The sequence below is a fragment of the Argopecten irradians genome, chromosome 2, assembly GCF_041381155.1.
Source record: "Argopecten irradians isolate NY chromosome 2, Ai_NY, whole genome shotgun sequence".
Lineage (NCBI taxonomy): Eukaryota > Metazoa > Mollusca > Bivalvia > Pectinida > Pectinidae > Argopecten > Argopecten irradians.
In genome coordinates this window covers 24794862-24819192 of record NC_091135.1, presented here as the reverse complement: position 1 = coordinate 24819192, position 24331 = coordinate 24794862, and the positions used below count along the sequence as shown (strand labels likewise).

Here is a 24331-nt window from a genome sequence, read left to right as displayed (position 1 = left end):
AATGATTGGTTATCTAAAACGACAGGAAAACCAATTTACGATGGTTGACAAATGAAGTTTAAGCCATATTAGTTATAAAACAATTTGTATTTAGCGTAAGAATTATAAGTCAAAAGTCAAACGAGACTTTTCATTCGACAGGGCACCGCGAAGGGAGGTTCCTGACTTATTGCACATATGTATATCACACAAGTATAAAGTGGGGAGTTGCTCCCGTCTCTTGCATTTCAGAGATCCATTTATATTTACCTATACTTTCCAAATCGCGCACGTAACTGACTCTTGACGTACACTGTTTCCTATCAGAATTCGTTTGTGTTCGCTTCACCTATGTTTTTGACCCACCATTTTGTTTACATTTGTGCAGAGATTGTGGGAGGCACTAAAGTTCAATACTACTCTACTATCGTAACAAAATTCGACCGGGCCGGTTCAAATTACAGAAAGATGGAATTTCCATTATTATTATTTTATTTGACACATTTGCACAATAACTGATATATATTTTTGTAATTGTTTATTTTTCAAGGCATTTATATATACATGTAGTATAAAAACAAAAAGCAATCATTTGTCATCAATCATCATTATTATCATCATTATCATCATCATCATCATTATCAGCATCTTATCTTCATCATTATCATTGTCAATATTAATATATTATCTTTATCATTATCATTATCATTGTCAATATTAATATATTATCATTATCATCATCATTATCATTATCAATAGTAATATCTTATCATTATCATCATCATCATCATTATCAGCATCTTATCATTATCCTCATGAACATCATTATCATTAATAATCAGAAGTATTCCCATCAAAATCAACATCATCCTTATCGTCATATCATCAACCATCATCATCATTATTGCCTTTCATAAACGTACACATACACCGTTATTCACACTCTTATACACACCTTAACACACTTTCACTCACACATACACACAGTCTCTCACCTTCATTCATACACAAGTCACACTCAGAAACAGACGAGCATACACATGGAGAAACAAGAAAAAAATTTACAAAAAGAAATGGAATACTGTATATGGAGATACAAAGCAAGAGAAGTTTAGAGAGGAGAGGAGCTAGGGAGATTCAATCATTGTAGTTTTTAACCTCTAGAGGAAGGAAATTGTATTTAGATATTTTGACTGGAAATTTATATCTTAATTCGGCACTGAAAGGGTCAATGAAAAACTTCTGTTAATAGTAATATGGTTATTGTGTTGATATAGATATATGTATAAGTACGTATACATGTACATGCATGTAATGTGTATGTAAATATGTATATATATACCTGGTATATATAATAAATTAATTAATAAAATCAAATTGAAAAATGTGTGTACATAAGGAAAATAAATGTATTTAAAGTTCTAATAATGGTTTCCAATTCCTTAAATTAATTTCAAACAATTGTTTTTTCCCTTGATTGTTGTTATTGTTTAAAAATTTCAGAGCTGATAAGTGCTCCTTTATAGTATTAATAAGGTCATTTAGGTTTAAAGATTTATTTAAGCATCTAGTCTTATAAATGTAGTGTTTTATTATAATGATTATTTCGTTATCAATTGGATTAGTATTTGGTGATAGAATTCCGAATAGGTGAGATTCTTTGTTTGTAGAAAAAGGAATAAATAAAATGTCCATTAGAGTTTCAAGTTCCTGTAATAAGCTCTGAACCTCTATACATTCCCATAGACAATGGACTCTCGTTTCTGTTGCGTTGTTACAAAATGTACATAAAGGGCTTGTAGCTAGCTTGGCTTTGAATAGGAAATTATTTGTGACTAATATATGGTGGATTATTCTAAGTTGGAACCACTGTAGCTTTGTACTGTGGGAGACTAACAAAGGAATTCTGTATATTTTTTTTTCCAATTATCTGTGTCATAGTTAAATTGCTGTCCCCACTTCGTTATTCCAGTTGGTACAGTGGCTGGTGTAATAAGACATTTGTAAAAATCTTTTGAGCCTTTTCTATTTCTGAAAAAAAATTCAAAAAGCAGGGGAATAGATGGTTGAACTGTTCGCTGAAATGGTAACAATGGTATTACTGATATATATTACTTAGTAAGGTATCTGACACATATTCAATATGTATTTTACTCAAATTTACATAATTTATTTGGGTTCATGTCCCTTTAAGTAATCTTTTGTGTGTTACGGTATCAAACGCATTCTGAACAATTAATAGAGTTTCCATTATCTAGTGCTCTGGTCCATTGGTCTAGAACTGTAAGGATTTGAAGAGTTGTTGATCTTCCCGATATAAAACACGGGGAAGAAACTTCGTCACGTACGTTGTTGCCGTTGCAATTTAAATTACGGAAAAAAATTTCGCTTCAAAGTAGAAGACGGTATGCTGTTTCACCAATATCGTCAATCTCAACATGACACTGAGTACATCGCATCCCGGACATTTCCATGTAACTGTAGCAAGTGTTTTTTTTTAAATCTCTGTTTCTCCGTGTATGTGACGTAGTTTCTCCCCGTGTAATATCGTCAAGTCAGACGACAATCTCAAACACATTGAACTACTTGAACACAGGTGTTTTGACAACTTCGGCAAACTCCAATTTGTAAGCGTGTGTTAGCTTCGCTTCGTTGCACAATTTTATTCCAAATGCCAAGGCAAATAGGATGATAAAAATACATATACATATATGGAGATGAAGTAATATGAATACATTGTACATGTTTCTGAATCTAACCTTTTAGGACATGTAAAATATTGTTCAAACCGAATCATACTAGCAATAGTTGCAGCTTTTGTTTTGTTCCTTATATGTGTTAAACAAAAGATACTCGGATTTTTTTATAGAGAGCGCAGCGAACTCATGTGATAGAGGTGTCTCGGTAACGTTATTCTATGTAAATCATCCAATATATGTAGAGTTGGAAAACTTTCTCAAAAACAGGAAGTCAACACAAGAACACAAGACAGTATCCAAAGTCACACTCTCGCGTGATTACAAAATCACACACTCGCGTGATAACAAACAAGTAACGCTTGGACAAATTCAAAATTAAAACATTGGTGAAAGACAATCTTCCAATTTATTCTTACCTGAATAAATTAATTACATTTTGTCCTGAATTTTAGCTTAAAAGCTGTTTAACGTGAGCAGTTGCTTCGGAATTTTCCGCCTTGCAACGGAGAATGGCGCTGAGATATAATTTGTAGCCGCAGTCACGTATTTTCTGTGTTAAATATTATTTTTTCTTGTTATAAACTCAATTCCAGTAATTCAGCAAAGCTATGATTCGAATGATTAATAATTATATAAATGGTTTCTATCATTACAGTTAGTCAGCGCACACAATTGACGGATCGCCAGCTGTCAATCAAACCGCACGTGACTCTGAATTTTGTATTGTGTGTGCTACGATGTTTGCTCCGACATTGAATAGAAACACGTGCGTTTGTGAGCATGAGGCGTGGCTATATTACACCTGGCGATCGGTCATATTAGAACAAAACACATGTCAATATCGATAAGACTAATGGGTCAGGGGAGATAACTCTTTCGCCGTTAGAAATCCTTTTTATTTACCTGGCATATTTCTATTTAGTAACAGTTTTAAAAAACAAACAAACGATCTGCTCACGTAAAACAGCTTTTAAGTTAAAATTCAGGACAAAATGTAATTGTTTGATTCAGGTAAGAATAAAATGGAAGGTTTGTCTTTCACTAATGTTTTTATGTGGTATTTTTCCAAGCGTTACTAAATTTACTGCTGCGCTCTCAGAAAAAATGCCTTAAATTATATTATAACTTTGTATAACTTTTTATAGCTTTCTCGGTAACTTTGTATAACTTTTTATAGCTTTCTCTCTGAGAAAAGATTAGCAGCAATCTATAAAGGCATGTGATACATTCAAAAGTCACGATCACTATAACTGGAAATTCGTGAAAGAGTATCGCGTAGTATCCACCATTCTAAAATGTTGTTGCTTTTGAGGTCATCTGACCTGAAGGTCATCATGCTTCTTCCGTCGTCGTGCTCCATACCATGTGCGTAACCACATTTTGAACTTCTTCTACCGGTGCTATTTAGCTGAAACTTGCATGAAATTTCTACCGGTGCGAATCAGCTGAAACTTACTTGATATGACCCTGAAATGGTCATGACCAAGTGTTGTATTTTTTCGGGTCTATTCGAAATTCAAGATGGCTACAACAGCCGCCATTTTGAAATCACATTTTGAATTCCTCAATTTCTACCGATGCGATTTGGCTGAAACTTGCGAGAAATGTTTCTGATATAATCTTGACATTTTTTGTTACATCTCTAGTTGATATCAAAAGATGGCTACTGTGACACCATATCTAATTAATTTCCTATATGGCTATTGCCAAGGTAGTCAGATGATCGTTAAGGCCCTCAGGCCACTTGTTTTGAAGAAGAAATGGTAAATTATAGTGCTCATGAAAGAAAATCGGATAACGGTTATGATGTTTTTCTCGTAATACACTTTTGATTTTAATAATCAGAATACGCTAAACATCACAGAACGCCAATTAACACATGTTAATGATGTTCAGGAATACATCAGGGTTTGGTTATACACGTATTAAGCGCATTAAATGAACAGCAGATAATTATAACAGAATCAGACGAAAATGACAGCATGTAATTTATAAGCATTTAAAGCTAAAGAAATGTTCATTCTGACGTATTAGACAGAACTAAATTATATGCATGTAAACAGGCCGATGTCGACTTTAAAATCGCAAAGAATTTCTGGTTGTTTTTTTTTACGTTTTTTCTTTTTATGTTTAATTATTTTACCTATTTTATGCTTGCTATTGTGATGGCATAATAGATATATTGACGTTGCATATTTGTTTATATTTGTAGTTAAATGAAATATCTTGATACATTAATGTTACCTTACATCGAAACAACAACGTTTTTTTTTTTTTTTTTTTTTTTTTTGTAACTTTTATGTTTGGAAACATGTTTCCAGGCATCTGTGGAATTCGCTAGATAAAGTCACACACTTTCAGTTTTTTGACACATTCCATTTTTTATATAACGACACCAATGTTTTAATACAATTTCGAATCATAAATGTTGAGTGTGAGATGTATTGCTTGTTCATCTCAATTAAGATATATTGTCGATTCGCATTCTCTTGTCGTGACCACATAGAATCTGTAGAACTGACATTGCGTGAACAGAGTTTGTATTAAAAAATAGCAGACTTTATTTTTTTTTTGTATTAAAGAAAAGCCTTTAGAGTTTCAATGACATATTTATCATAAAAATTTTAATATATTCAAATGTTGAAAATAGAATATAGATATCTATGACGTTCATGGTAGCATCCAGAAATGTGGCAATTGTTATATATCAATCTTAAAAGAAAAATGTTGTTTCATTCACCTTTTTGGGATCAAAACAAAGTACTGAATAAATGGTAGCAATTTACATATAGATCTCACACACATCTTTGCATAATACGACGTACATTGATATACAATTATGATATAATTTGCAATAAATAGAGAAGTTTCACAAAATTTCAATAATATATTATGAAAATATGCATCTACTGGAATTCGTGTATCACTTATACATAAATGCATCCCTAATTTTCTTCATACAACCCCAAACAATCTCTTACAATGTATTGATTGACGACGACATTATATACACATTACAAACTAAATTGGCATATATTTAATTCCTTCTATTTTTAAACCTTAGTTGTACCTACTCCCGTGTATATTTGTTTGCTAATTCCTTTTATTTGTAAACCTTAGATCTACCTACTCCAGTATAAATTTGTTTGCTATTTACCTTTATCTTTAAATCTTAGATCTACCTACTCCCGTGTATATTTGTTTGCTAATTCCTTTTATATTTAACGCTTAGTTCTACCTACTCCCGTGTATATTTGTTTGCTAATTACCTTTATTTTTCAATCTTAGATCTAGCTTCTCCCATGTATATTTGTTTGCTAATTCCTTTTATATTTAAAGCTTAGTTCTACCTTCTCCCGTGTATATTTGTTTGCTAATTACCTTTATTTTTCAATCTTAGATCTACCTTCCCCATGTATATTTGTTTGCTAATTCCTTTTATATTTAAAGCTTAGTTCTACCTTCTCCCGTGTATATTTGTTTGCTAATTCCCTTTATTCTAACCTTAGTTCTACCTACTCCAGTATAAATTTGTTTGCTAATTCCTTTTATATTTTAATCTTTGTTCTACCTTTTCCCATATATATTTGTTTGCTATCTCCTGCTCGATGAGCGACATCAACATGATATGGATTTTGTTAGCTACATACTATCAAAAGGTAGTACGAATATAGTTTTAATAAGACTGTATATTGTAGGATTGTGGTAGAGCTGTAGTATCATGTATTTCATGGTCTGCAATAGAAGTACAATTTGAAGAGAGCTATGGTATCATGAACCGAGAAACAATTTTGAAGAGAGCTATGGTATCATGAACCGAGAAACCTAACTTGTTCTGAGTCATAACTAATTTGTGTATAGTGCTAATGTGATTAGGGGTAACAGACATCATCACACAATATAATTATCCATTAACAGCAGGGGAGACAACACAGTTAATTACTGGTTCATTGCCAAATGCTTTACACACTATGAAGCCATTTCTACGCGCTTTTCTCAACGATCGTCTATCACGAATATACTGTAAGTCTCTTATATTGTAACCGTACTTATTTTAGATGTAGTTTTTTTAGCATTTTTCGCGTTGTCTTTGAAGCGATACTGTATGTACAACGCTAAATTTTGTGAAAGAGTGTTTCCGGTATAGAACAACCAAATTGTGCTAATTCATAGCCCGCTAATAAATCTTAAGTTGCAGTTTTTTCATTGCGAGATTTGACTGCGTTAAAAAAGAACAATTACATTATTATTTGTACTTTTGTCGTGTGGTTATGAAATTGAAATTGAGAAACAACCGGAAAAACTTTATTCAGAAAAACTTGTGCCCACGTTAGTATGTACATCATTACTCCGTTACTTTAACAAAGATATTTGCAAAGTTGTGCGTTAGCGAAACCGTTTGATATGATATAACGTTTTAAAATATATATACGAACAGAATTATTGGATGACATATCAGGTGTATAAGAGCACCGAGCAACTATATCCGTGGGTTTCCAACTCGCCACCTAAATGTGTAGGGCAGTGGTGATATGCTAAAACACATTAACACCTCGCACACTGCTGTCGCTTTACGGCGATTAGTAGGAAATTGACATTACCACGCGGACACTATCAGCTCTCTTGATCTCCTATAGAAAACTAGAAAGTTATGGACAATTGAACATTTTCATGATAGTTCATTCTTAAAAGATATTGAATTACATTATACAATAAATCAATATTTGAACAATACAATCTTAACGATGTGTGATGACAGTAAATATGTACAAGGAAACGATGGTCTTATCACGCGGCCCCATGTATGCGGTGTGTTGCGTGAATGTTGTGCGAGGTGCATGTTTTGAGAGGACTGCGGTATATTTGTTATGTCTTCTTGTATAGTGGAACTTTTGCCCTTTTTATAGTGCTATATCATGAAGCATGCCGCCGAAGACACCAAGCAACACACCCCACCGGTCACATACTGACAACGGGCGAACCAGTCGTCCCACTCCCTGTATGCTGAGCGCTAAAGGAGCAGATACCACTTTTATAGACTTTGGTATGTCTCGGCCAGGGACAGGACCCAGATCTTCCTCAACGAACGTCAACCCAAGGCCAAAAGTGATGCCAAGGGAGGCATAAAGATTAAAGTCAGTTACCTAAATTTAGTCGCCTTTTACGATCATGCAATAGGGGCAGCTGGTCTTATCACGCAAGCAAGTATTTGTTAATCAAAACATAAAGAACAAATAGTAAAGCTATATTATTCTCACTTTTATCCATCCCAAACAATAAATAATGATTTTATTATTTTTGTCAATATATTAACGGATCTGCATTATACGTAGAACTAGATTGATATCTTTGCGACTGACATGCCAGTAAGTATGATGCATTCTTATTTCCTTTGTTACACTATTATACTTTCAAAAATGTTTCATAGCCAAACTCAGAAGAATATTATTTAACCAAAATAAGATACATAAATATAAAATAATTAAGTCAAACAAAACGATTTTGAGGTATAACTCTTTAAACCAATGGACTTTGTGCTTACATTCAAAACTATAGACTCGAAACACCTTTATTAGCTCACCACCTGGTCCGGGACCGAGGTGAGCTTATGGGATACCACAGCGTCCGTCGTCCGTCAACAATCGATTTCTTCTCCATAACCGCTGGTCGGATTTCAACAAAATTTGGCTATTTCCATATAAACGAATTCTTCTTTGAAACCAAGCATGGGATAGCACACATAATGCAATGGTAGCATCCTTATAGGGTGGGGATTCAAAATTGTACAAATGATTGGGCTGACCCCCGGGGGGAGGGGCTGAGGGGCGGGGGCTATCAAAAGGGGTCAATTTGGCTATTTCCGTATAAAAAATGTACTTCTTCTCTGAAAAGGGGGTCAAGCATGGGATAGCACTATATTGCAATGGTAGCATGGTTATAGGTTTGGGATTCAAAATTGTACAAATGATGGGGCTGATCCCCCGGGAGCCTGAGGGGCGGGGTCAAAAGGGATCAATTTGGCTATTTCCATATAAATGACTTCTTCTCTGAAACTAAGCATGAGATAGCACACATAATGCAATGGTAGTATCGTTATAGGGTGGGGATTAAAAATTATACAAATGATAGGGCTGACCCCAGGGGGGGGTGCTGAGGGGCGGGGTCAAAAGGGGTCAATTCGGCTATTTCCGTATATAAGACTTCTTCTCTGAAACCAAGCATGCACAGCAATCCTAATGCAGTGGTAGCATCGTTATAGGATGGGGATTCAAAATTGTACATATGATAGGGCTGACCCCCTGGGGGCCTGAGGGGCGGGGTCAAAAGTGGTCAATTTCCATATAAATGACTTCTTCTCTCTGCAATTTAACATGGGATTACGCTCATAATGCAATGTTTACATCCTTATAGTGTTTGGATTCAAAATTTTGCAAATGATGGGGCTGACCCACCGGGTGCCTGAAGGGTGGGGTCCAAAGGGGTCAATTTAGCTATTTCCATATAAACGACTTCTTCCCTGCAACTAAGCATGGAAGAGCACTCATAATGCAATGGTAGCATCCTTATAGGGTTGGGATTTGAAATTGTTCAAATGATAGGTCTGACCCCCGGGGCCTTACACGGCAATAGATCCAGGGTCAATTAGGCTACTATTTTCATATAAATTACTTTGTCTCTGAACCTATATATAGGATAGCATATTTGTATGGTATCAATAGCATCATCGAATGGTTGTGATTCAAAATTAAACTTTGGGAGTCAATTTTACTATTCTTTCTAATTGTCAAAGTCTTTGTGATAATTACTGAAAAAAACAGGTGAGCGATACAGGCCCTCTGAGCCTCTTGTTTCGTTCTATCATACAAAAGCACATATACATAAAATCCCAACTAATAACTTGTTCATTATAAAAATAATATATATATCGGAAGCAGTGGAAAATGCGTCAGCCTCTATTCCGTGGTGAAACAGCAAAATGATGACCCATTTGTTTGCTCAACTTGGTCGATTCACTGAAACATAAAACAGAATCAAAGTCATAACAATGGATCCGAAATCCGCTTATTTGAAAGTATTTTACACATGAGTTTTTTTATATACAACAACATGTAATCTGATGGCACTAATCGGTGTCTTCGACGTCGTGTTTCAGTGAGATAGCATTATAAAAAGACAGCAGATAATTTATTAAATCAAGGTGGCATAACGGGAGCAACATGGCTTAAAATGGTAATGGCTCTTATTGGGACGTTATGCTAACTTAATTAAACCAAGTTAAAGTGTTCGAGATTTCGTTAAGTCTGCAATTTCTGTAATGTATTTGTCAAGAAACAAATCGTGTTAAATGTTTATTTAAGGTTGGTTGGTGGGATGATTAGCTTAGTGTCGTATTAACAACTGTGCCCATTAAAGGACGGCCCCCTGTGTATGCGGTGTGTTGCGGGTGTGAAGTGCGTTTTTGGGAGATTGCAGGATGGTCGTGTTATGTTTATAATAGTTGAATTCTGTCATTTTTACAGAGTTATCTCACTGCAGCGTTCTGGCAGAGACGGAACAAGCAAATACATACTGACAATGGCCGAACTAGTCGTCCCACTCCCTTTATTATTTCATGAAGTCGTGGTACAAAGCTATTCTTTAATGTCTTACGAAATAGAATTCAGTTAAAATCAGTATGTAATCACAATTATCTTATAAATAGTTTATTCGCTAAAATTCCCCTCTTTTTTATCTTCTCGGTGAGCCACATTAATACCTTTAAAAGCAATGCTCGGTCGCTTGGAAACCTCATGTATCACGTGTTTTGGGTACCCTTATTAGGAAGAAAAAATTATCATTCGAAGAAGATGACAAGTTACTGTACTAGTTATTATTATTTAACTACTTGCGTATTGGTAAAAATATGAAAAAACGGTACCGATTCATGCAATGTGACAAGATATGTTATCGCTTATATCATGTAATTGACGATTTCCAGACATCAAGCTATATATTGTGTATATGTATACGGTGATAACCGCAAACTAAAGTAAATCTTGTCTAGCTACTACACGTAAATAAAACGAGTAATTCGACATTAACTGATACAGACATTCTATATTGTGTTTCATATCAACATATCTAGTATAACAAAAAGTACTTGTGTGATAAATATGCACCAATTAAATTAATATTGTTGGGAAATGTCTGGGAAACTGATTCCAGTGACGCTTCCTGAGCTGCAGTGAAGCGTTAAATCATCAGCATCATTAATATTGTTGTTCAACCTCGGCCTACGGCCTCGGGCCAATATGACAGACCTTGGCCTAATAACAGGGCCAATATGAAATTGGCTGATTAATACCCCTATATTATTGCTGCAAAATAGACATTTTATACCAACGATCATGCAATGTGACAAGATATGTTATCGCTTATATCATGTAATTGACGATTTCCAGACATTTACATCAAGCTATATATTGTGTATATGTATATGGTGATAACCGCAAACTAAAGTAAATCTTGTCTAGCTACTACAAGTAAATAAACGAGTAATTCGACATTAACTGATACAGACATTCTATATTGTGTTCATATCAACATATCTAGTATAACAAAAGTACTTGTGTGATAAATATGCACCAATTAAATAAATATTGTTGGGAAATGTCTGGGAAACTGATTCCAGTGACGCTTCCTGAGCTGCAGTGAAGCGTTAAACTATCAGCATCATTAAATACACAGCCTCTGTTAAATTCAACAGTTGATGATAAGGCATATAAGCACATGTGTGTTACTCTCAGTTTAGAGATAGGTACTGATAAAATTGATATTTTCTTTTGAAAGTAAAACACGGTGTCAATGTCATTTTATTATCATATTCATATAAATAGAATGTTTAAGAGTTAATTCTACTTGTAAATGTTAGACATGTATAAAAATTACGTTTTAATTTCAACATTTATTTTCCGTTAATAACCATAAACACCATTTTGCTGCCTTATGCACACCTATTTATTGTATCCGTCATATCATCAGACAGTTGATCTCCAATATTTGACATGGCTTGTTCTGTTATTTATATATAGATTTATATCATTTCGGCTTTCCGTGTCGTGCACCAAAATAGAATTTGTATTGTAATATACTAACCGTGTATTCTGTTTATCCTGCAATCATTATGGCATTCAAAACGAAAGCAAATTGCCTTTTTGTTTTGGTTTCGCTCAAATCGAGTCGCTTCTTTGATGCGGAGGAAAAGATTCATTCAATAAACCGAATGAGAGTGTTCTCCTTTTTACTACCATGGGAAATATATAAAAGCATTCGCAAACAGTACCAGTAATTCTATTCAGTGTGTAATATCACTGAAACAATATGAAAATATTAAAAAACAATAATTACCCATCAAAAAATTAATTTACAAAAACCAAAGACGACACCGCCATACGACAAAAATTTGTCGGTGTTTTGCACTATTATATCTGATCTGAGTGAATTTGTTTTGGTTGAAAGCACGAGCCTTACCAAAATATTACATAAGGGTTAAGACATCTCGGTTTATGAGTTCTTACCTAAGTTGTGTTTTTCTCTTACATCAATTTTAGCGCCAATATTGATGACGTTATCATTAACGATATGATTACGAAGTACATTATAAGGTTGTCATTTCGGTATTGTAGGGAAATAAAGCTTGTTTGTCTGTTTGATTGATTCAATTAATGTCATATTAACAGCCAGGGTTATGTAAGGACGGCCTCCCATGTATGTTGCGTGTATGAAGTGGGTGGTGCGTGTTCCCCTTTATCTTAGTACTGAAACCACTTCACTACCCCATGGAGTATTTCAGAAAACTAATTTCAATTATACCGATCTTGTGACGTTCGTCACTTACCCGACTGTGCTAAACTGATGGCCGCGGAACTCCTCCGCCTGTGTCTGTGAAGAATGTGTTGATAACCGACCCGGAACTCCGAAAAGCGCCACGCATAAATGATGGGGTTACAGGCACTGTTGGTATAGCCGAAACAGAATGCCTGAAAAGAAAAGGTTGAAATCGAATGAAAATAATTAAATTACAAAAACACATATTACCTTCAAGGATATATGACACTGAACATAAACGCGTATCAGGTGTAATATACGTTGTTTATCACCTAAAAGGGATTTGAACATGGTAAGACTCTGTCTATGCTTGAAGTGTTCACAAAAACCATTGGCAATGACTAAATTACCAAAATTCACACTGTTGCAAATTTAAACCAAACACAACACCACAATTTTTACATCTGGCAGGATATTGTCATTTGATATCTTAAATATAGATTGACAAAGCCATCACGTAATATCAGAATAATTGGTGATAATTTTTTGCTGCCAAAACCTTACGCTCGTCGTTAACAATTAACCTAACTGCAACGATGCAAATAACTGCATGTGAGCATATACGCCAACCGCAAACCTTTTGGGAATGGTACACCGACTAGCGGAGCCTGTCATCCTTCTTATCTATAGTCTATGAATATGTAGAATGTTCTGCGAAAATGAATATGTGAATGTTCTGCGAAATGCAAATTAAGAAATGAGTGTTTAGAATTACCTGGTATTATATCGGCATAACACGCAATGTTGCTGTTAGGTAACTCCAAGTAAATTGCTACGGGGGTTGATTAATGGTATCAGTATTACAGCTATGCGTGTTTCCTTGTAATATAAAATGAGGGTACGGACGCTGTATGGAGGCGTTGTGTCTACCGCCATGGAATCAATTTTGAAATGCTGAAAATGTGATAGGCGTATTTGCCTTCGCAATGAGATATTTGCATACATCAATATGAATATAATCCAGTTAGACTTTAGACAGTTAGAAAGATAAGTCTCCTCCAAGGATTCCTCCCTATCAAAGACCTTGAATGCCTCCTTTTTGCGTTTGCAAAAGATTACAAGTTAATTCTAGCCAATGGCCCATTATATACAATCTGATTAAAATACAGATCCTTATCATCACTACGCTGGATAAGAGGATATGAGAACATCGCATAAGGGGTCACGTCAAGATGACCTTTTGAAATGGCCAATCGAATTGGCACTGCCAGAATCTTGACTTGGGACGAAAAAGTTTGAAAAGGCTGTCAAATTCACTTTCGTGTATGTAGTCATCTCGCCCGAAGTGCACAACAAAGCTAATTGTATATGTATACTGGGACGAAAAGACGTTTTCAATTGATCTTGTAAGGTGTAGAAACTGCTCTGCAGTACACGTGGTTTAAAGGTCATCTGGACGTGACCCCTTATGGGATATTGTCAGATCCTCTATTGAACGGAGTGGTTATAAGGATCTGTGTTTTAATCAGATTGCTTTATATACACCTGGGTCCGTATGCTTTATCTATATGTGTATTCTTTTCAATTGAAGAATACTGCTTAAGATTAAGTAGGGTAAGAAAAGACTAAAACACAGATTGTAAACGTTTATTGTTTATCAAATAAACGTTTACAATCTGTGTTTTAGTCCTTACTTGCCTTTTCTTACCCTGATCTTTTATCCTGATATTAATGCCTGACTTGTAGTTTGGCCCTAAATGACCTTAGTGATCGATGGGCCGTAAAACGCAAACAAACAAACAAACAAACAAACAAACAAATTAAGATTAATAGATTCTTTCCTACTTGGTTTGGAGCTGGTAAAGGACTTACAAAATGTACGTTTACTTATTCGCGGTTATTCGTGGTTATTCCAATAATGTGCAAACAAATTTCGGTGTTTTTTAATTCGTGTTCGAAAAAAAAATCAGTTCTACTTAACGATTATTTAATGCTATGCATCAGTTTAAAATTGCTTTATAGTGAAATATACTCTTTGAAAGGTCAAACATCAGGCAATAGCAAAGGCGATTATATATATTTAATAGGTCAAACGCCTGATTTGTTGGGTGTTTTGGTGTGTTTTTTGTGTATGCTTTTAAAAATAATCTGAGTCATCACTTTTTATGAAGGATTATTTAATCCTTATGTTTTGATACGTATGATTTAAGACATGAATAACTTTAATGAATAAAAACATTCCAGCTTTTAAAATTATATTTATACGATAAAAGCACATGTCTTAAAATACAAAATGTAATGTATTTTGGACAATTTCAGTCAGTGATCAACAGATGATTTAAATGATGTTTCCCAGTGAGACGGACTGTATTACTGCTCTACAGTAGTCTTTAGTCGGAATGTAAGCATGCTATCAACTCTAATCTTACTATCTCCTTACCGACACGTTTGTAAGTCTAAAACAGCTATACATATGACCTCAGAGTAGATTATCGTGTCCTCTAAGTTACCAACATAGTAACAACGATTTGTTTTCGCGGCAGGTAGCTTTGATCGCGAAGAGCCCAAACCTAATCATGAAAAATGGTTACAGTCATAGCTATGAGCTTTTCGCGATAACTTCATCATTAATATACGAAACCCAACATTTCAACACGCTGGTTAATTAAACAACATGTGAAGTGACAGTAGAGGGTATCTTTCCCGCATCGTTTTATCTCAAATTGCCTTATTTCGATTCATTGTGTAAGCAATATCAAGAAAGTCAATACATAACACCAGCTTTAAAATGACAAAAAGAGGCAAGATCATTCGTCATTTAACTATGAAAATCGCAGGAAACATCAATATTGGTAGCAAACCAATCTATAATGTTACAATATCATATACTTATATTTATATCATATACTTATATTTATATCGAAATAATTATCCAATAAACTCTACCATCTTATTCCTAGTGATCAACTGATACTCGTAGCAAAACATCTAAAGGAGGTAAAACCGCTGATAATAATGTTTCTTCAAAGATGACCTAATAACTTGTTTTCAGGATATCGTAGGAAATAAAACCACGGGTCTGATTAGATACATGATTCCCGCTTCCTCACTTAGATAAAATTAGTGTGATGCATAGAACTTTGATAAAAAATTCTCATATTCTGAATTTTATAATTAGCAGTTTTGAGGTAACAAATACGCCGAAGCTAATATTTATTAGACATACAAACTATAGGGTCATATTTACAGCCGATGGAATTCAAATCTAGTTGGTAGTTCGATGAATATATTATATTATAAGCAATGCAGTCATATCAATGTCCGGCGAAATCGCTAAAACATTATATCCGAGAAAAATAAAACAAAAGACAGGAAACACCCGTCAGGAGGATTTAATGTTGTTTTCCATGTATTTGAAAAATAAATATACTGGTAATAAACATGGTTTGAATCACGATATATGGGTAGGATTAAATGAAAAACACAAATTTAAGAACGGATCCTTTTGGAAGTTACATGTTTTTGTGTCGGATATATGTCATATACTGTATTTTATATCTTGAACAAAATAAATAAAGGAAAGATTTATAAATATATATATATTATATGGTATGCTTGAAAATAATTACAACATTTCGAAATGGAACACTGTAATCGATATATGCATTTTTGCATGTTGTGCTTGATTATTTGTTTAGAAAGGCTTCAAAAGTATAGGATTCTGGATAAAATGACCAAGAGTGAAGAAGTAGTGATGAACTGGCAGCTTGAGATAGTTGGATGCATATTTCAAACATCGTTTGCTTGATATTTAATATGTCTTTATTACTATTTCTATCGATATTTTAATGTCAATGCTGCATAATAAATATGAAACTAATTGCACATAAATCAGCGTTGGTGTAGTCATTCACCGCTCTATAATACCACGACTATTTGTTATATCTGGTTCTTACTCCCAGCCCCGCCATTTGCTTTCGTAGCCAATAAATTCTAACAAAACGTTTTTTCATCCCAACAACCATCCGCACAAAAGTATGTGCATTATAAGAGTCCCCGGAATTATGCACCTTAACACTACATTCTCGTGTATGTATGAAACCTACAAATACTTTTGGCAAGCTGTCTTTCTTACCTTGTCTTCCCTTACAAACGCACCTGTGATATCAGGTTGAGTTAACGCAAACAAAATAGAAGCCTCTTAAGACCTATATCGCACAGTTCGTCATGGGACGCAGACTCACCAATGAATTTCGGGATAACGGCATATAACCCTTAACCCATCTAAAACACTCATTTTATAATTAGCGTACGGTACCCATTATACTCTATATCAAGTAATGGCCTACTTTAAGCCTGACCTAGGTAAGCATCGGACCAATTCATTTTGAAAAGGTTCTTTCATTTTTATCTCCTAAACACTTTCTTGTAATTTGATAATGGTATGTCAGGTTACGGATGGTGTTGTTCTGGGAAGGATTAATGTAACGCTTAACATCTTTTGGCAGTAAGGGTTTGTGGAGAGAGAAAAAAAACTGTCGTACAAGGCACTTCGACTATGAAAGAGAATTTCAGACTTAAATTTCAAAATTAAAACCTTTTCATAACGTCATTTGAAATTTACTAAATAAGAAAATAAAACTTATCAAAATTTATTATTGTTTCTTGACCTATTACTTATTAGAGGTCGTGGGATAGCATAGGACGTTATTCTGTAACACAAATGTAGACCTTTGTTCTACATTGTTTGATAAAATCAGGGTATTAAAGAGTTTCTGATAATTACATATAAACAGCTTATATCGAACAAGACTTTAAGAACTTGATTCAATTTAAAACACACGAATCTAATATACGAACATCACATTGCATGTAGCAATTTGGCGGCGATTTATCTCATGAAAGTTGTGCCAAAAAACCCACCAGGTTAAAAACAAAACTCACCTCCTATTAGCGTTTTCAGTTTTTGTCAATATACAAAATCCACATTATTTTCAAATTGATGAACATTGGTCAAGTGCATCGCTATGCTAGTATTTAATATGGTTGCGGTTTGGTTACCTAATGGCTTAAAAGATACCTGTCAATATGTTCCGTAAACATAATGATACTATGCGCTGAAGTGTAAAATTCTCTTTCGACACTGTACATTATTCAAACGTTTAACACATGGCATTGTTTTATAACTATTCCATGCTGCAGCAGGTTTAGTCTAGGCTATCGCATACATCAGGCAGTCTTTATTAACAGTACTCTTGAGGATACGCACGGTGGCATATGTTCTTCTGTCGTCTCTCAATCGTCCGATGGCAATATTATTGAGTACACATCCGCATCAACACACAAATGTGATGGAAAAATTTTAATTTCAAGGAATATAAAGAACATTTGTTCTCAACACCAGAAGTACACCAACGTATTCGATATGCCCATTATACAGTATAGTCACTGGATGACAGACGACGAATCAGCCATTCACCTTTAAGTATTCCTGCATTGCAGCGTGGAGAATTCCGCAGACATTTTGGTTGTAATCAAATTATATATAGGTATGAGGTTTTGGTATTCGACAGCTGCTGATGCTGACGGCGATGAAGAGGATAATCAATTATGACTGAGAGGTTTGTGTAAACGACCCATTTACCACCAACAAATGAGAAAATCGCGGAAGTAATGTATGTGTATTCCAACGTGCAAAGCTGATTAATTCTTCACAGACAGATTGGTAAATATACCTTAGTATGTGTCATCAAATGTCTGGTTTACTGGGAAGAACGGACTTATTGCAATTTGGTCCCCGATGTATTACATAAACTTAAGGTCGTAAACATTTTATTCAATGCACTTATTATAATTATATCTAGATGTTCAAGGCTCTGCAGGAATCCATAGTAACGGGAGAGAAAATCACCATCCTCTGATCAGAACATAATGAATCTGAAATCTAACCCACATGGACTTTAAACTCGTTATCATGGGGCCGCAACACTCGGTCACTGCCGCCTGCTTAAATATTGTTCAGGTATAAACATCTCGTACATGAAAATAAACAATATTGTTCCATTGTAGCCTAATCCGTAATACCTGTTGCCTGTTTAACTCATTGACACTATTCTAATCGGCCATAATAAACATGTCCATCGTGGAAACGCATTGAAATGATTACAGTGGTATGTAATTGGCATAGCAATAATTCATTTGATGTAGCCAACATAGGCATATTCAGACGACCATGTTTAATTCTTCCTCCCTCAGATGAAGCTTGCCTATTAATCATTCTCACTATTTGTATATCTTAGTTGCAGGACCAGTTTCAGTACAATGATGATACGGATATACCTGAGCACGTTTGAGGTATACACCTTTCTGATACAGTATTGATAGTTACCACAATCTATATAAACGTTACCATGTTATTATATTGTTACATGGTACAGTATCGCGTATTGCCTGTGAATTGATGCAAAACGTGATTTTTTCCGCTTTCATATTTCACACAAGTTTGATTATCAAATGACAACTTCCATGTTAAAACTGCAATCAGAAATCGGTTGAACAGGTGTAAATTATCCTCTGATACCTTACGTAATGTATGTTTTTTGGGTAATGCATCGCTTAAACTGGATTAATATTCTAATGAAGAAAGACCACGTCGTGCATTGTAAAGCGCATGAATTTGTCTAAATTAGTATTATCTATTCCTTGCCCTGCAGGTAGGGCATTAGAATTGTACCTGCTGCCCCTATTGCATGATCGTAAAAGGCGACTAAATTTAGGATCTTATCTTTTCTCTTCTTCCTAGCTGACTTTATCTTTCCTAATGCCTCCCTTGGCACCGCCTCACTTTTGGCCTTGAGTTGAGCGTTCGCCCCTGTGAGGAAGGCTCTGGGTTCTGCCTCTAGCCGAGACACACCAAAGTTTGTTTGTTTAGTTTTACGTCCTATTAACAGCCAGGGTCATGTAAGGACGTGCCAGGTTTGTTGGTGGAGGAAAGCCGGAGTACCCGGAGAAAAACCACCGACCAGCGGTCAGTACCTGGCATCTGCCCCACATGGGATTCGAACTCGCATCCCAGAGGTGGAGGGCTTGTGGTAATATGTCGGGACATCTTAACCACTCGGCCACAAAGTCTTTAAAAGTGGTAGTTTCTACTCCTGCTTAGCGCTCAGCATACAGGGAGTGGGACGACTGGTTCGCCCGTTGTCAGTATAATGTGACCGGGTGGGATGTGTTGCTTGGTGTCTTCGGCGGCATGCTTCAGTGATATAGCACTATAAAAAGGGCAACAGTTCCACTATACAAGAAGACACTACATGAATATACCGCAGTCTCCCAAAACACGCACCTCGCACAACATACACGCAACACACCGCATACATGGGAGGCCGTCCTTACATGACCATGGCTGTTAATAGGACATTAATTAACCAAACAAACAAACAAACAAAACTTATTGTTCTGCTTGCTAAATGCGCTTAGATATGTGTATTCATATATTAATTAGTTTATAGAGCTCTTGTTTAGATACAATATAAAAAACCTATAATATCCGCTACTGGAGATATTTCTTATGTCGGGACAAGCTAGCTTACGACATAAAGTGACGTCGTTACTGAAGTTAATGGATTTGTAAATTAATTGAATACATACACGTTCACGTGTATATTACGAGGTGTGGTCGCTTCTAATTAGCATTGTATATGTTCAACACAGCAGGATGCAGGATGAAAGTCTATTCACCCAAAATGTTGTGTGGTTTTAGGAGAAGAAAACATAGCTATGGTGATCGAATGGTTACATGATGGTTACAATTATATCAGTCAACCCCCAACCCTTAGTCAAGTATTGATATGACATTGTCGATTTCATACATAGTGCGAAATATATGTAACACAAAACCAACAAAATTGACAACTATTCAGAAGTCTAACTGCTAGACCCAATTATTTTATTGTTTTATAAATACCAATATAGGTATTGGCTATTCTGCCGTTCTATCATTATTTTTAGTATTGGCTATTCTGCTGTTCTATCGTATTTTTATACATGTATTAGCTATTCTGCTGCCCTATCGTATTATTATAGAAGTATTGGCTAAATTTTGCCGTTCGATCGTATTTTATCTAGGTCTTGGCTATTCTGCTGTATGATCGTATTTTTATCTAGGTCTTTGCTATTTTGTTGTATTATCGTATTTTTATCTAGGTCTTGGCTATTCTGCTGTTCTATTGTCTTTTATATTAGGTGTTTGCTAGTCTGCCTTTCAATCGTCTTTTTGTATAGGTATTTGCTATTCTGCCGTTCAATTGTCTTTTTATATAAGGTTTTTGCTATTCTGCCGTTATATAAGGTTTTTGCTATTCTGCCGTTCTATCGTCTTTTATATTAGGTATTGGCTATTCTGTCATTTTATTGTCTTTTTAATATAAGTTTTTGATACTGCCGTTCTATCGTCTTTTATATAGGTAATGGCTATTCTTCCATTCTATCATATTGATGTATTGACTATTCTACCGTTATATCGTATTCTTATATATGCTTCGAGACAATGCCTATAGAATAAGATGAAAAAGGCATAATAATTCTCTGAAATTCTGATTTGGTTGGTCTCTATTAACAGACAGGGTCATTGTGAACCTTGTAACTATTTGACTTAATCTCCTGTATGTCAATTCAAATATACAAAATAGCAATTCCAATAGGTAATATTGTAGAAACCCACCACCACACCACATACCACAACCCTGTCAATATGTTTGAAATGCAAGGTAGTAAAACAATAACCTTCATTCTTTCTGCTAGATCATGTTTTGCATCTAGCTGTTTTAGAAAAAAATCATTGATCAATGTTGAAATTTCGCTAGAGGAATATTCCTTAACAAAGTATAACAGGAAAATGAACAAATTCACAAAGAAGTTATAGTGAAGAGCACCATAGAATCCTATCCTGCCCTTTTAACATCCGGGGCCGTTTAAGAGTTTCCTCCCATGTGTGCAACTTGCTGCAGTGTTTGATTATCTGTTCATTTTAGGATTCTTAAGTTTATTCGTGTTGTGTCGTCTTGTTATAATAGCAACTCTTTTCACAGCAACAATTACATTCTACCCGGTTACATTATACGGACAGGACAAATGACAAACTAGGCCCTCATTCCTTTTATGCTTAGCGCTTCGCAGACGCAGAACACCATGATGAGAAATATGTATTTCAAACATATTTATTAAGCTTAAATTAAATTGTTCATCTAAATTCTATCTGATTACTGCATATTACTTTCTGATGAATGACAATTTTGAAGGGTTTGTGTGCACCCCATTTAATACATAAATCACTACAATGACGTCAACCTTTATGACATTTTAGCTATTTTACAAGCATACAATGTTAATTTTTTTCTTTATCGGTTATATTCAGTATTTTGATTTATTAGGATATTCCATAACATTTTCTAACAACATTAATATACCGCAGTCTCTCAAAACACGCACCTCACACAATATTCACGCAACACATCGCATACATGGGAGGCCGTCCTTACATGACCATAGCTGTTAATAGGACGTTAATTAATTAAACAAAAAATCTAACAACATTATTTAGTCCATTGTACACGACAGAAGAATTGCATTGTAATATATTTATCGTATTTGAAACATTTAATAGCGTTATTTGAATTACTGATATTTACTGTTTTATTACATATGAAACCTCAGTGGACCGTTATATCTGATACTTATTTATAACGACTGCATTTTCACTAATGCTACATGGATTAATATTGTCAATTGACGAGAGAGAATTGTCATTTTACTCAGACTGATAATACATATATGTAAAAGATAATTAATTATTGATGAGAGAATCAATACAACTGTAATTATGTAAAAGGCTACACATTGGCCAATAGATGCCCTGATATTATAGCTGTTTTATGATTTCATATAACAGTGATCTTCGTTAGATTTCTGACAATCAATTTTGTCAATTACTTAGTAGGTCTGCTTATATGTTTTATTTATGATAGGATCGGTAAAGCATGAATGTTTTATTTATGATAGGATCGGTAAAGCATGACAGATAATTATAAAACTACTTTTTATTCTATCATGCATTATGACCGTACCTGTCCGACGGAAGTACATTAATTATTTTTACTAGTGTATTTTATTCATTACTGTTGCCTGTACTAGGATGAGAATTACGTAAGTGTTTTACCTCAATATCCTTATTGATTGACGAAACATTTATGAGGTATAAAATACTCGTTATCCTTTTGTATGTCGATTTATCATCGAGTTATTCAATGTGGTTTTTAGATATGTTAAATTGTTTGTAATCATTGCTAAAATGTTTGAAAATCAACATCAATTACCTTTGTGAATGACATGAAAACAATTTTGGTCTGTTTTGATGTATTGACTAAAGCTGAATAATATAACCTAAATGTCTGTCAACAATGAACATATATGTATTGACTAAAGCTGAATAATATAACCTAAATGTCTGTCAACAATGAACATATATGGGGATGGTTTAACACAAATCATAAAATAAAATGATCATAAAATCACAACATTATGTTTAATTCTATACTTACCACGAGGTTGAAATGCACTGGAATGTCGTGTTTGTTGGGGATTATGGTCACATAATTGGTGTAAACAAAATACGGAGTCCAACACAGAAGGAAACACACGAGAACAATGAAAAAAGTCTTCAATATCTCTGATTCGGGTGCTCGCATAGAATTATCTCTTAACCAAGAGTCTCTTTTGATTATGCTATAAATTTTAAGGTAGGTGAAAATGATTATTGTTGTAGGAAGAACAATGTTCAAAAACTGATTTGCAACGTGTAAAATATAAAGTTTCGTTTCTCCCAAACTTGGATATTCCGGCCCACATTGGATTGTCTTTGGCTTGAGTTTTACACTTGAAAGGAACTTTGTAGCCAACACGGCAAGAATAAAACCCCAAATATAAGGTAGAATTATCATCATATTTCGAACACATCGTGAAATGGGCTTGTAGTTTATAGTCTTTGCACATCTTTTGATATTAATGTATTTAAATATTGCCAGATACATAAGCGTATGGATGGACGATGACACAATGATAGAAATACATGACGTTGTTATTAAACACATAAATGATCCGAAACCCCAACACTCACGTAAAAAGGTGTGTAAAGCCTGAGGCACCACGAATAGTCCAACCATCATATCGGCTATAGCGAGACTCATAAGAAAATAATTTGTCCCTGTCCCCTTTCGGATCCCCAATCTATAACGATTGACTAATATAACTACTATTACCAGTAGATTCCCCACTACTGCTCCTATCGCAATGAGCACAAGCCATGCTCCGAAAAACACTCTGGTTGTCAAACTGAAGTAACGCACTCGATCTTCCTCAGATATGTTGTAACAATCCAAATGTTTTGAAACAAAATGTTCCTGCACGTACGAATAGTTTGAGGATTCCATATAAGATATCATACTTTATATGTGAAATGATACATGGAAAATAAACAAGTTTGAATCCACTGATCCGTGATACGTCTTCAAGGTGCACACAATATCAGCATACAACTATCCTGTAATGGCCGCGTGTTTGTTACACTGACTCGATAGTGTAAATGACAAAGTTTTCACAAAATGTTGTATCATAAGTAACACTGGCTGTGTTAACACTTAATAGTGGTTTCCCATCAACTTCCGGAAAACAGAACATAAATCCTCATATATTGCACTACACTTAACAATACGATAGTTCGTGCATGAACAGCGCAGGTACACGTGGGCGCTATGAACGCCGGCAAGAATAAAATGATTGGACGGCTTACT

At 34.8% G+C, this 24331-nt stretch overlaps 1 protein-coding gene across 1 annotated transcript; it reads right to left on the bottom strand.

Moving 5' to 3' along the window:
- Window positions 1–8581: 8581 nt before the first annotated feature.
- LOC138314901 (beta-2 adrenergic receptor-like) lies at window positions 8582–24331 on the bottom strand. The gene is made up of 3 exons (XM_069255523.1): window positions 23084–24331; window positions 12556–12697; window positions 8582–9691 (listed from the first exon to the last, which is right to left on the bottom strand). Exons 1-3 carry the CDS (start codon window positions 23981–23983, stop codon window positions 9675–9677), a joined length of 1059 nt encoding a protein of 352 aa, XP_069111624.1. The 5' UTR covers window positions 23984–24331; the 3' UTR covers window positions 8582–9674.